The sequence below is a fragment of the Dipteris shenzhenensis genome, chromosome 1, assembly GCF_047967505.1.
Source record: "Dipteris shenzhenensis isolate YYH24624 ecotype China chromosome 1, Dip_SZ_1.0, whole genome shotgun sequence".
Lineage (NCBI taxonomy): Eukaryota > Viridiplantae > Streptophyta > Polypodiopsida > Gleicheniales > Dipteridaceae > Dipteris > Dipteris shenzhenensis.
In genome coordinates this window covers 24,146,487-24,161,357 of record NC_141596.1, presented here as the reverse complement: position 1 = coordinate 24,161,357, position 14,871 = coordinate 24,146,487, and the positions used below count along the sequence as shown (strand labels likewise).

General features: G+C 43.7%; 1 protein-coding gene across 1 annotated transcript in view; it reads right to left on the bottom strand.

Annotated features, from left to right (window-relative positions):
* Positions 1-14,871, bottom strand: part of MBD9 (methyl-CPG-binding domain 9) — a 68,450-nt gene that overhangs the window by 14,667 nt on the left and 38,912 nt on the right. Inside the window, exons 3-9 of the mRNA XM_087373458.1 lie at positions 11,801-12,997; positions 10,987-11,703; positions 8,933-9,238; positions 8,484-8,819; positions 8,163-8,261; positions 7,564-8,004; positions 4,716-7,322 (exon numbers count right to left, since the gene is read on the bottom strand). Of these exons, the coding sequence (XP_087229584.1) occupies positions 4,716-7,322; positions 7,564-8,004; positions 8,163-8,261; positions 8,484-8,819; positions 8,933-9,238; positions 10,987-11,703; positions 11,801-12,997 (5,703 nt within the window). The remainder of the gene's footprint in view (positions 1-4,715; positions 7,323-7,563; positions 8,005-8,162; positions 8,262-8,483; positions 8,820-8,932; positions 9,239-10,986; positions 11,704-11,800; positions 12,998-14,871) is intronic.

The window sequence follows — 14,871 nt, the reverse complement described above, 5'->3', positions numbered from 1 at the left end:
CTTGCCCAACTGTGGGGTTGCTAGAGCATCGGAGCCACCGCCATGCGGGGAACTTTGAAACCGCTCCTCTTGATCCAGCACCATAAGCACCAACTCTTCCCAAGTGAGAGTACTCATCCTGCCACTAGTGATCAATGAAGAATAAGAAGCAGAGTACTCGGACGTGAGATGAGAAAGAAAAGTAATGGACATATCTTCATATCTCCTTCCCTACCTGAAGTATCTCCTGTTGAAATTCCAAAAGCTTATTGATATGTTCCCGCATAGAAAATGACTTAGCAGGATCTAATATCCTCATCTGAACCTCAAGAGAGATCCTCTTCATAGGGGAAGTCCGGTTATAGAGGGAGGCCAGATGCTCCCAGATACTCTTTGCAGCCAACATGTGCTTTACATGATTAATAATCGAAGGAGTACAACTCAAGAAGATGAATGAACAGACCCTTGCATTGACATGGTCCCAAATCTGAGCCAGATTCTCGGCCTCCTTCTAATCCAGAATGCCAAAACTTGCATCAAGGGGATCTGGCCTTGTAAAACCTACCAGGATGAAGTCCGCCAAGCCGTAAGGCTGTAATACTGACTCCATCATAAACACCACACGCCATTATTGTTCCTGTCCAATTGACGGTCGACAGGGAACGGGGGTAAAACAGGGATCTTCAACTTGTTTTCTGCCAATTCCTGTAGAGAAGCCATGGGATAGAAGTGGAAAGAATGGGGAAGATCGAGGAGGAGGATTAAAGAAGGGAAATGAAGGACGAAAGAGAGGAGGAAGGAGAGAAGGCTGAGAGGATTCTTCCTTCGACCTCCAAGTGACTAGCCTTCACACAATCCGCTCCTTCGATATGAAACACCCTTCAAAGTAACTACCCTTCTATGTAGTCCAAAAAGCAGCCTGCACCTTCTCAGCTTCCACTACGAACAGCTCCCAAAAAGTCATCGTAGCTTGCTGATTCTCCTCTCCACAACTTAGGTCTTTTAAGCCAACCTTTGGCTCTGATACCATGTGAGAAGTGCAACGGTGTGGAGCAACAATGGAGGAAAACAGCAAACACTCACACAGGAAAACTGGGAACAAGAGACACTTGCACAAGGATCTCACAAAATACCTCCTCTACTCCTGGAAAAAAACCTCAACCAATGAGAGATCACCTGCTGATAAGATGCCAAACAAGGGAGGGAGGGGGCTCTATTATAAGGTCACCCCCTGCCCCAATAGGGTCCGACTCTGGTCTGCTGGAGAAGACCAACCAGATAGGTCGGCTGTAGCAGGCTAGTGTGAGGCCAAATGGCCCGCCAACCAGGCACACACGTGCGGCCTGGTGGCAGCCCCAAGGCAGGGTGATGGTGCCTCCAAACAGGCCTCTAGCAGGGACCTGCAGACCCCTGCACCCTCCACATCAGATGGCGGCCCCTCCAAAGCCTCGGAATAGAGGCAAACAGCCCCGCACAGGTCCATGTACATGCTGGCCTCTATGAACCCCCTCTGCCTCTCCAGGGCGGACAAACCCACAACAACGGGCTTGACACTCCCTCACATGGGCGGGCAGACCCACAACCAAGGCCCTCACTCAATGAGACAGGAGATGAACTCTAACAGGATGCACAGGTTCATCCGTGATAGATATGGCAACCTACGATAGTACACAGAAAGTAGAATCAAGTAACAAAGGTAACAAGTGAAAAGCTTGCCAAAAAACTTTAAATTTGGGTCGGAGTAGAGCCTTCGTAAAGAGATCCACTAAGTTATCCTCCGTCAGTACATAGGACAACTGTATGTCTCAAGCTGACAGTTGCTCTCGAGCATGGTGAAAGTGAACCCCTATGTGCTTGGTACGCACATGAAAGACAAGATTACACACAATGGCCAAAGCACTCTAGCTGTCCGTGTAGATGGTAGTAGAAGAGGTCTGGAAGACATCAAGATCTGCAGGTAGCTTACAGAGCCAGACACACTCCATTCCTCATGCTAGGCTGATACAATCTATAGCCTTTACTTTGTGAGCTGTAGCCCAAATATGCACTTCACTGCTTTGTCCTCCAATTCGTGTGTCAACTGAGAGGGAACATGTGCATAGGCGAAACACCCAAATACCCACATGCGTGACATCACAGGCTTCTGGCTTGTCCATGCTTCAGAGGGAGTTATTTTCTTCAATGCCCGCCTGGGTGCTGGGTGCCCTATTGAGCACAAAACTTGTTGGGCAAAGACTTACCCTACGCATCCACCTAGCCGTTTCCATCAAGCCTCGATTCTTCCACTCATTTTGCTGCGGAGTGTGACCCACCAGGGTACACACAAACCCACCTCCCCCACTCCATGAGGATATTGATAGGGTAGTTCTGGGCCTCGTCATATTGTCTCCGTATTGAGAGTCGTCGGACTAAGGGCATGCCCAGAAAGGGCCACATCTGCACTTTGTGTGAGTCCCGAGATTGAGTCAGAGGAGCATTTCGCTTTCAATGCCATCACAAACTACGATATCAGGTCACTATCACTACCTTTTTGAAATGGTCTTGGAGCCCTATCCAATTTCCTATCCTACCCAAACCAGAGAAGTTTGATGGCCTTCATCCATGAGGCTGCCCAATACATGGAGCCCTGCTTAGAGCACGTAGGGGTGATAAGGACACGCAGCCAAACCCACTCAGAGTATGATCACTGAGTTTTTCTAGCTAGACAGCACCGACCAGCAGGACCCTCAGAGACGGCAGCTGCGAGGACTTGAGTCAAAGCTAGAGACACGCCAGACTCAACACTGAGGAGCAGATCACATTATAGACCTTCCATGCTCATCAGAACGAAGAAGTGACGATGGTACTTGTCCGCCGTAGAGCTATAGCCAAGAGACCACAACGGACCAGACACGCTGACAATTGTCAGTGATCTATCACAGGTTATATGCCACCACATCAGCCTCGTCCATCGACGCCCCCCTTCCCAGCGTTGATGCCCCCACTAGCTCCCATTTCACGGGCCCAAAGAGTTCTCTCTCTATGAAGCGACGCCGTTACGTTCAAGATTATGGATTTTCCTTTGTATACGTCATGGGTGTTGATGCCTACTAGTGGCTCCATTCCTTAGCTCATTGTATTAGTGTCTTTTAGTCTCATAGACCCTTTTGTCTTCCGAAGGCTTTTAATGAACTGTCTTTCTTTCTTTCTTTCTCAAACTCTTTGCAGCTGCTTTGTGCTAGCAAGTACAATTTCTCTTTCACTCACTCTTCTCATATTGTGAGACTTTTCTCGCCCATCCCCAAGGCAGAGCCGCTGGGTCACAAGTCACTTGCAACAACCCTTTTTTGTTGTGTGCATTCAATCGCAATTCATAAACCATTTACTGATATTATTCGATGTAGTTATGGACTGTTTTTGGCTCCTAGAGCATCATCAAACACTCACACAGCTAAAATTCTGCCCAATTGTTTAATATGTTAAGCAACAGCATTCCCTTTTCTACGTCACGACTTCTTCAAAATGTAGATTTGTAACTATGCAAGTTGAATGGACCAAATCTGAAAAACATTGGCTCTGTATAAACCCAACACTAAAGGATGAGTTCATAATAGAATCTTGCTCTCAGGCCTACCAAATGCATGCACATGCAACTTCTCCTGGGAGATCTGAAACCCAAGGCTCAAGAAAGTACTTCTTTGCTCAATCTGATATTGTCGATTATGGACCACACTAGCTGCTGACCTGTAATTCAATACTTCTTATGTCCACTACCATCACAGAATTTAACAATAATCGGATTGCCGACTCTAGAATGTTTGCAAAATGCTGAGTTAACTGCAACCAAGATAAAAAAATTCAAAAGGCAGTTTTACAAATATAGCACAAAATTACTCCATACTTAGAACACTAGATTTTGAAAACGCTAAATTTAGCTGCCTTCTTGGGAAACAATGAAACACTCATATTTTCTCCCAAAATCAGCACCATAAAATCATGAAGATAATGCTGTATTAACTTCACGAAAGTTGGCATTCCACTCACAACAGTCTGAAACCTAAGTTTTAACATGCTTAACATGACATGCATGTTATGGTATCTCCAAACATGTCATTGGTACCCTGCATTTGACACAAGTTACCTACATGACAACATGAGCATATACAAACATTTTGGATTATCCAGAGATGATGGGAAGACTCCACCATGACCCATTACTAAAATTATCACTAAAGACTAAAGCTCATCAATGCAACCTTACAATTCACCCTGCTCTATAGACAGAAACACTTTCACACCATATACTAACAGCCATGACGTGGATTACACATAAAAATATTTCTTCAGTAGCCCATTTCTGATGCACTCTGAAGATGTAAAGAAGTAGCAGAAACCAACGGCCAGAACTTGCACAATATTTAGCCTATTTCTGCATGTTATAACATGGGAGGATGACAAATAAGTGAAAAAGCTAGTTATCAGCAAAGTAAAATCACAAACTCCAATCAAATATTTGGGTATTGACTTCACAAAAATCCAACCATGAAGGTTAATTCCTTGAATTCTTAAGAATAGCTAGGACACTACGCAATGGCCCTAGATTAAAATATTGTTGGCTATAGTAACAACTCCCTAGGATCAAGGGAAGCTCAAAGCGATGATGAAACCTAGCAATTTAACATGATCAAACTGAAATCCAATGGCGTTTTATCATCACACAGCACCATTATAAGAAATGGAAACAGCCACCGACTCACCTCAGAAATTGAAGCTGTTGATTTTACAAAAGACCGCCAAGCCCGCCGTCGATTGGGCTGACTTCTTGATGGCTCCAAGGCGTCTATGGACAGAACAGATTCAATGTCAAGCAAATTTGCTTTAAGCCTTTTCAAAATCCACAATTTCCTCCCAGTCAAAGGCTGTGCAGATGTTGATGCATTCACCCTCATTTGAGGACTCTGAGCATCTCTTGCAGAATGCAACTTGGTATCTTCATTCGCCACCCTTGTCGCTCCATCCACATGTATAGGAGAGCCTGGGGCAGGAACACTGCTTGAAGATAAAGTAACCTTTGAGCTATGCTTACTGTCACATAACATTGATGAATTATTTACAGCCTCTAACAATTTGTTAGATATAGGACCTGTAGGCAACCCATTCCGTTCCGCATCTTCATTAACCCTTATTACTGTGCCAAAAGCTACATTAACAGGAGTTTTGGACAAAGAACCATCATTGCTGAAAATACTGCTGGAAGAACTGTGGATCTTTGAACCAAGGTTTGTGATGTCTGATAACAGAAGGGCGTCTGAAAGTGATGATGTATGTGTCATGGTAAGAGAGGGGTCAAAGAAAGGAGAAATAGAAAGTGCAGGAGTAAAAGTGGGTCCCTTATCTGCAATGCATCCAATTTGGAGAACCCTTTCCCGAGTTGAGGTTCGGGCAGAGAAAAGTTTCACCACAGCAGAAAGGTCTGGAGGAACAAACTCTTGCTGTTTACTTTTTGCTTTCTTAATCTTTGACCGAACTGTGGCATTGCCCTCTCGCTCCTCAGCAGCAGATAAAATCAAGCTGCAGGCACCATTATTATGACTATGGAGCTCTGTAGGAGAGTCAAATGTTTCATGACAGCACGGACAGTGGCCTCTTGCTGTCCAAACCAATTCCAAGCAATCACATCGAAATAGCCTCCCCTCGCCTAAAGCCTTTTTCATTCTTCCGTGCTTACGACCATGGACCTCACTGGGTCCATCTGGCCAGCAGATTGGACCAAATTTCTTCACAAGAATAGCTGCAGCCTTTGTGTTTAATAAAATGCCAGCAGCAGATCGTGACTTTGGTAGCTGTTTCTTATCTAGTTCCCTCCCAATTCTGTGACTCCATAACGTAGACCATTTAGTAATTGCAGATTTCAAGGCCCTTTCAATGCTTAAAGTTGGCTTGAACCATCTGAGAAGCTGCTCAATACACTCATCACTTTCATATGCAATCCATTCCTGCATGCCTACCGCTGCCTTTTCATTCAACCAGGCACCTTCAGCACGTGAAATATCTGCCTCACTTACCTTACTCACGCCTAATCCAGCAGGTGGGTCCATTTCAGCACTTCCATCAAAAGTGTGGCTCCTTGAAAAATCTCTCTCAGGATATAAATTTCTGGGCTCAGAGGACTGTCCTTCAACCACTAACCAAGGGACTTTACCTGCCCAACCAAGGGCCCAGTAGACCCTTCCCAATGCATCTCTCCCAAGACACTCTCTTCGTGCGGCTGTTTTCATTATCTCTGCCTCCACTTTCTCAATCTCTGTTTCCACTGGCTCACGAACAGACAGTGCTTGAGCATCCAACAGCAGAGAATCTTCTTGCCCAATGCTCTGCTGGAAAGACGATGCCGTCAAAGGTAGCTGATACCTACCTGTTCTAGCTTCAAGATTCCTAACTTCGAAAGCACCCTGGATTCCCTTCTCATTCTCTTCAGCTGCAGGTGAATAAAATGGATCAGGCAACGATCTCATCAATGCATTATTAAGAGGACTGCCACGTACCAGAACATTAGCTTCCATATTCCCTATGCCTTTGAAAATCTCCCCTGGCAACTCTTTTGCAGCTTCTTGTGCTTGGACAGCTAGATCTTTAGCTCTGTCAGCGCAAAAAACTAATGGATCCTTCTGTTCTGTATTGCTTGATAAATTTTGATCCTTGATTTCCTCTTCTGGTTCTTTTAATATTGCGACTGCAGTGCCTGTTTGGCGCACATCTGAACCAACGTGACCCAAATTCTGCATTTCATAGATAGTATGTGGTTCTATATCTCTGTCCGCCCAACCTCTTCTCTGTCCAACCTCAAAATCTCTTTGATTCACATCTGAGAACAATGTCAGACCAGTCTCTGACTGACTGTGCAAGGACCTCTCTCTCTCCCCACCTTCGAGAGCATTGATCCTACCTCTTGTCCTTGTGAGATTTTCCTCATACCCACTCAGTTGCTTTACATGACCTGGACTTTCTTGATACTCAACAATCCCAGAACTACCAGGTTGTCCGGCCTGCAGCTTTAGATCTTCCCATGCCATCCCACTTCTGTCAGTTTCCTCCATTACTGAGCAGAAAACACTAGTTTTCAAGCTTTTGCGTCCTCGTTTCTTGGCTATAAATGCATCCTTGCTTCTAGCTTCTGCTGCATCCATTACAAGACTGTCATCCATAGCATGACCTCCTTTGCCTATACAGCTTTGTCTCTCCAATAGAAGGAGGCGCAGCTTTTGCTGTAGTTCCAATGATACCTCAATGCTCTGGTCAATGTGATCTCTTATTACTGCTGATTCCAAACCTTTGTCACACAAAAACTTTAAAAGTAGCATTCTCTGGCATGTACAGGCAACAAAACGTCTGTTAAAAATCACCCCAGAGTCCAGACTCACAAGATATTTACATGCAACAAAAAGTGTGTTAGTAACAGAAGGAAATCACCACCAACCCACAAGACAAGGTAGAATGACAAGCTAGACTAAAACCAATTTAAAAAACCAAACATTGACAAAAGGAATGAAACTCTGGCAACCAACGTCTTACAAAGATCAAAGACCAGTAAATCTGTATTCCTACCTCAGATCCAATTAAATCCCAGTAATCCCTTCCAGCCATGCTTGCCATCAACTCTGGTAGAATGCTTCCATCATCCATGGGCTTGCTTCGATGGACCTGCCTGGGAGCTGTCTTGTTTGATTCTCCAACAGCAGAGGCATGTCTACAAAATCCTTGCTCATCAGCAACACAGGACGGACAATACCAATTACCATCTGGAATCTTGGAAAGAGGGGGCTCCAAACAGTATATATGATACTCAGCATCACATGTATCACAGAGAAGGACAGTGTCATCATCCTTATCAATTCCACAAATTTTACAGACTCCCTCCTCCCAAGGAGCTTTCATAAGCTCCTCATCTGGTCCTACTTCCTTTTCGATATCATTCTTGGATTCAGATGTTAGCCTCCGGCTTGATGTTTCTTTTGCTTCCTCTTTTCTGTTAATCAACTTTATCACCTGCATGGACGTTTGTAACATTTGTAATATTAGAATGAGCATGCTGAATTAGCTGCTATTTCTCTATGGTTGCGATAGAAACAAGTGATTGGTATGGACATTGTCTCGACAGAAAGCTAAACTAATAAAAACACAGTTAACATTGTTCATCTGTATACCTTCTCTTCATACAGAGTTTCGAACCGCTGAGACATAGATTCGCCCACTTTTATCAAATCTTCTCGGTTGTGGAAAACAATGGGAACATTTCGAAAAAGCTGCAAAGAAAAACAAAAACAACACAAAAAATCACTACATTGCCAACTTTCTTTTAATAAATATTATCAGTCATCACCCTCAAAACATCTTTGCTCCAACATTTCAAAGGTGATTTTGGGATGACTGGAACACTCAAATCTCTTAACAATGTGTTTATTAATCCAACAATGTTTCATTTTTTGCATTCAAAGGGAGCTTCTAAGTTCAGATTTAAGAAAAACCTGCTGCATATCTGCTGCATATGATTCATGTGAATCCCCATATGCCCCAGCAGCCAATCTTGAGTCGATGATTCTAAAATCAAGAGGACGAGTAACCAGTGGTAGTGGTACTTCAATGTTGTCTTCTTCATTTTCAACATAGCCCAAAACCATTCCTCCGAGGGAGTTGCAGAATATACGTACGTCATCTGTAGTGATGATTTCACGCAAAATTACACGGCACCGTCGCATGACAAGAGCTGGAGTGGGAACAACATACACTACCTTCGGCTCTGCTTTTGATGGTGGTCTCTGTTTTTCATCATTTACCTGCTCCAGCACTGACAAAACAGCTCGCTGAAACAGTACAGCAATCTAAATCAGTACAAGTTCTCAAAAAGCCATGCCTGAAAGTCAACATAGCACATTTAAAGAGTTGGTTAAGCTCAGCCCTACTAACTGCATGTTACCTTGGTTGGACCTGATGCATTGCCTTTATAAACGTCTTTGCTGATTGACCATTCTAGCATCTCTCTTGCCCAATCTGGAGGATTCAATTCCAGTGCATCTCGTATACAATTCCTAATTCTTGCACCAACGTTTGTAGCAAGTTTCCGAACAGGTTCTAGAGCATTCGCCCAAGGAGGCTTCTTTGAATTGTTTCCCGGAGGCATCTCCTGTGGTTCCTTCGTGTCGAGAGCTTCTGAACCACATTTCTGGTCTGCTTTTATAAGTTGTAACCTGTGAGATACCCGCTTTTCTGCTTCTGCAAGCATCTGAACAGTAAAGCAAGTAGAAGAGAGAACAAATGAGCGAAAAGGGACAAAATGTCTAAAACTAACACTTCTTTTACATGTTCTCAACATCATTATAAAAGCCTTTGATAAACACCAGAATAACATTAATGAAATTTTAGACTCCATTTTTTCCCAAGTACATCCCAACAAATAAATGAGCCGAAAGAGAACACACTTTCCAATACAGCCATTACAAGTCAAAGAGTATAAGATTAGCAATTGTTTGCACCTACAAAGCATGAGAACATATATGTTCGAGAAACACCAGACTACCTTGATGCCGACTCCATACTATTTGCTTGTACTTCTAACCATTTCAACTAAGTTCCAACCAAGCGAAACAAAATCATTTATGTGCCAATCAGAAATGATGGATGAGAAATAGGCTTGTGGCACCTCTATTCCCACACAAGTCTGTAACTCATAATATCCAGCACATTTGCAATTAAGTTCCAACCAAGTAAAATACTATCATTTTATCAAATGACGGATGAAAAATAGGGTCATAGCACATATCAAAGATGAATCCAGGACATGCCCAAACTCGTCCTCTTAAAACACACCACAGTGTGCAGTTTCAATCTCATGATAGTCACTCATAAGAATGAAAACAATAAACTCCATCACGCATAGCAAGGACTAGCTCCTATGACATCCCCACTGACATCATCAGCGCCCAACAGTGGGTGTAGACCATAGTATAAACATACACTCTCATGCATACTCCACACACCCACACATACTTGAGCAACCATTTATACAAAGGTCTTCATACTCAGTTTCTGTCGGCACTCCAGAGGTGAAGGGCAAACTTAGCCGTGACAGAGGCTAGCACTAAAGGAGAAGGCTAATCAAAAAGTAGTCCACATTCTCTATCCCCAACAAACTCTTGACTCCTAATAGGTTATAGCACCAACAAGCTCTTAACTCCTAATATTGAGCACTCACAACTTTAGAGATTTCCACATCTCTTCCCTCCCCTGCTCCCTGAGTGTAAGTATACCAATGTCTAGATGACTTTATGACAGCTTTACATCTCACTTTTCCCAAAATGCTGAAATAATGTATAGGCAAGATAGGTGCCTTTATGGACAGAAATGAAAACACAGATGTGACTCATGTTTGGGAAATATTCAATGAAACACAGATGTGACTCATGCTCTAAGAATATTCAACATATTATGTACAGAGTTCCAAAATTGTAGCATCCTTGGAAACCCATATAAGCATGAAGCTTCTGACTTGGTTTCAATAATTCCGGTTTGAGTACAGGAAAGAATTGGGTATACTGATGGCAAAAAGGACCGTTGATGGAAAGCTCATAAATTTCCACAATATATTGAGCACAAACAAAACAGATGGTCATCGATTCAAGATAGTCTGCTCATGAAGCTTTAAATTGTTGAATTTCATCATGCAGTGGCATTATGTCATCACCAACCAACCCTATGTCTGAGCATAGAGCATGATTACTTTAGAATTCATAACATTAGACAAAGACCAACAAGCTGACCTTCTCTTTCTTTCCCGGAGGCAGAAAGCACACTTGCTATGACCAAAGTAGTTGTTAGGCATTTAATCAAAGGAAAAAGTGTCACCACACAAAATAACATAGGATTTCCAAATTGATATGAAGGGGAAAGGCAACTTCCTTAATATATAAGCAAATCCTGTTAGCCTTATAACCGAAGCAGTGATTTGACAAGGAAGTCCCAAAGAGAGTTCACCTGAGTGTCAGCCTCAATCGCCGCCACACCATCAAGGGCACCACAAAGCACCCCACCGTCTCCCTGTATGCATCGTAATATCTTCCTACGCTCCTGGACATTCATCTCAGTATTTTCTACACAATTACTCAAAGCTAACAAGCCAATGACATATCGCCTTGCTACTTCAGGCCAGGTTAGCTCATTCAAAGGGAGTAATGAGCCTGCTTGTCTCTTTGAGGCCATCCCTGATTCCCCATCCTTCTTTTCTCCATCCTTCTTTTTACCTCGCTTTGTTTCGATGTTCAAATCAGGAACACTGACAAACACCTTTTGTTGGAAATCAGACAATGCTATCTTCAATAATGAAATGTGCGAGGCAGCCGATGCCACGTTACAGAAACCTGTGGTCATAGAAGAACTATTCTTTGAGAGTCTTTTTGACTTGAACAACTGTACACCTATCTCAGAGCTCGACCCAACTTTTCGATCCTGCACCTCATTGGAGCCCTTTGTCGCCAAATCTTCTTTAGGACAAGGATCCAAAGCCTCCGATAAGTTTTTTTTCCCTTGATCAGCAAGCTTTCCAACAGTCAGAATATTTTCTTTCTTGTAATTACCATTGTCCTTTGCTACACCAAATTGCAATGGATCAGATATGCTTTCCTCTAGCTCTTCCAAAGAAGGAGGATCCTTTTGACCAAGAACTTCTGAAAAACGACATAGAAACTCCCAAATCTACAGACAGACGGAGAAAGCAGGTAAGTCTAGAATTAAAAAGAAAACAAGAAACTCCTATAACTCTACAACTAGACTTCATAAAATTACAAGTTACCTGAAGCAAATCACCAATAAATTCTGCCGGCACTTTTTGACCAATGGGCAACCCATGCGGTGGTGGAGGGCGCACTGCTTGCAATCTAGTTTTTGCAGCTCTGAGATAATTCTGCACAACAGGAATATCAAAACCAAATCGGTCTTGCCCAATCCATCCCTTCACATTAGAGCAAATTGTCTCAAAGTCATCTTGCCCACCTCCTGGCCTTCCTCTAATCAAACCTTGCACAAAATCAGGCAAACAGAACCCCAATGGACTTGACAACAAACTCTCCAAATGTTTGCATCCAAACTGAAATCCTGCTTCTCCAAATGATTTATTGAAACGTTCTAAAAACTCTACAGCAAATAATCTCCATGCTCCCAATGAGGAAGAGCTCTCCACAACTATGTTTCCAATTTTATCAGACATCAATGGTGCTTTGGTATCTAGACTCCCAGCACAGTTTTCTAGTAACGGCTGTGTTTCAGCCTCAATTCTTTTGTTTTCCATGACATCTTCCTTACTCCAGTCAACTGCACTCACATAGTCTGACTCTTTGTTGCTGGCACATTTTGCAGGCTTCGGTCCCTCCTGGTAGTCAGCTCTTTCTTGGTTTTGATGTTCTTCATACCACATTTCATTTCCTGCTGTCCATCCTAAGACCTTTGGATTAGAAGACATATAACCTGGAGTAAAGCTGCCAAGGGTCCCGAGGAGGATCCTCAGTTCATCCTCCTCATCATAGACATGCTTGTATTGCACGTCCAGCTTTTCTCCATCGAAAGATTTCGGCCTAGAAGTAATCCCCACATCTACAGCCTTGCCCCTACCTATATCTTGGCATTTTTGGTATTTCGCAACATGAACATCTGGTGCAGTATAGCAGTTTCCTGGCAAGCAGTCTTTGGAATTGAAATTATTTATTGGGAGTTTATTGATGCTTCTCTCTGGCCGATCAGTATATTCCTGTTGTCGGATGTTATTGCTGTTGCAAATATCTGAATCAACAAAGCACGGCATCCTCGTAATTCGGAATATCGGGGAAGATGGCCCACCATCTAGTACTTCAGAGATGCAGATAGAGCCAGTTACTGCATCATGCCATAGGCAACGATACCCTACAGGCCATATATTATTGTCGTCATAATATCCAGGTCGCAGTACAACAACACCCAAAGACTCAACCTTCAAGTCCATGCACTGTAACGGTAGCTGCAATCCAAAGCGCCACCAAAATGGAGGGAGCAAACGCTTGTCAGAGCTAAACCCAACAACATCATTTCAAATGCCATCTGCTGACAGGCAAATTGTTAAATCCACAAAACCTGGGAAATCAAACCGACTTACTAAAGACTTTGAGACTCAAAAATAAGCAATGCCATTAGATTAAATTCACACATTTAAAGCAAATAGAATTTGGATGATGGCTAGCATGGCCCACACAGTACATACTTTCTAGGATAAACATGTATCTTATAGTCATTCATACGTTATAAATTCGTCTCACAGAGTATTTCAAATTTTATGGTAAAGAACATGTATTTCACAGTCTACAACTTAGTTGTGAAATAGCCAGCCCATATCAACAACATATGTTGCATCTATTTCTGGACACTACAACACCCTTATACGTCAGCAGCCTCGGATAGCTTCATATAATGGCAATTTCTAAAGGCTATCTTGAAAGCTATTGTAACTCCCCACTATTATGACACCTTGTCAGTCATCAACCACTACCAAAGACGATTCCATAATTTTAACAAATTTCTCCTTGGGAGCTGCCCTGTGTCCTCCCTACGCGGACGTATTAGCTGTTTTTTTAACTGTACCCTAGACCTATTGGTCTCCCATGGACATTAATGGATTCTCACTCTCTCTCTCTCTCACTCTCTCTCTCTCTCTCTCTCTCTCTCTCTCTTGTCCCATCAGCTGAAAGCCACTGGCACTCCTAGAGAGCAGCAGACTTGCAGGTTATGCACACTAGAGGAGGTGGAGACAAAGGAGCGTCTGCCTAGTTTATTATCGGATCCGAGTATGGTACCACTGCCTCTTCCAAGAGGGGCATGGGTTTCGGCTGATTCAATTTTTTTTTCCCCAAAAGAAAAGGAACTTCTATTTATGCTTTTAAAACACCCATACAAATCAGCATAACCAACAGATGGTGCTGACCATGGAAAGAACTGGTTGCTCACCATAAAAGGGCCAACCTATTTCCTAAGAACCCAACATAAACCTAGGGAATCTCTAGAATAGGGGCTAACAACCATGGTGGCAGGCTATACAACCAGCGAATACCTCTCACAGTGAGGATATAGAAAATGCCTACATGCCAAGCCTTGCAAAAACGCTCCCACCTTTCGGCGGTCGCTCTAGAATTCAGAGTCCCTAGCTCCCAAATGGCCCAAAGGGTGTAGATGATGTCCTACCAAATGGCGAGCAAAGGGGCCACTAGAGTAGTCTGTTGTCCTCCCATCACCCAACTGCAAGGGGTAACCCAGAAATGCTGGGTAGTGATGCTAGCGAGGCTGTTGGCTAGGAGAATCTTGGCCACGATCTGGCCCTGAATCCGGAAGGCTGGAGCAGTGGGATCAAAAACGCATGCCCTCCCTCTATGAGCCACGCGGCCATCCCCTAGGTGAAGTCTCGCTCCATTCGATGAATGCTGGCCACTAACCTCAAAGCTACTGACCAGATCCGCTACGCTACATGGCAGCCACAGAGAGTAAGAGAAATCGTCTCCATCACTCCGTCCATACAGCAGCGGCATTTGCCGTCCACCCGCATCTGCTCCGCAACTTTTACCATTCAAAAGAAGTTAGAGGTCGCATGCTACTCCAAAGGCACGACTTGATACGGGAGATGACCTCTCTAGGCACCTCCTACTCTACCCAATGGCACTCCCTCGAGGGAGTCCAGGCTGCTACCTGCAACTACAGGTGGCGGCCAATACGTGTCGTGTAGGAGAAGAAAGGCACCTCCTCCACTTTGTCTGAAAGCCCCACGCAAGCGGGGCAAAACCACTGGATCCCACTGGATATCCCTAAGGGGACGGCACCCCCACAACCAGAGTCTCCAGTGTAGTCCCT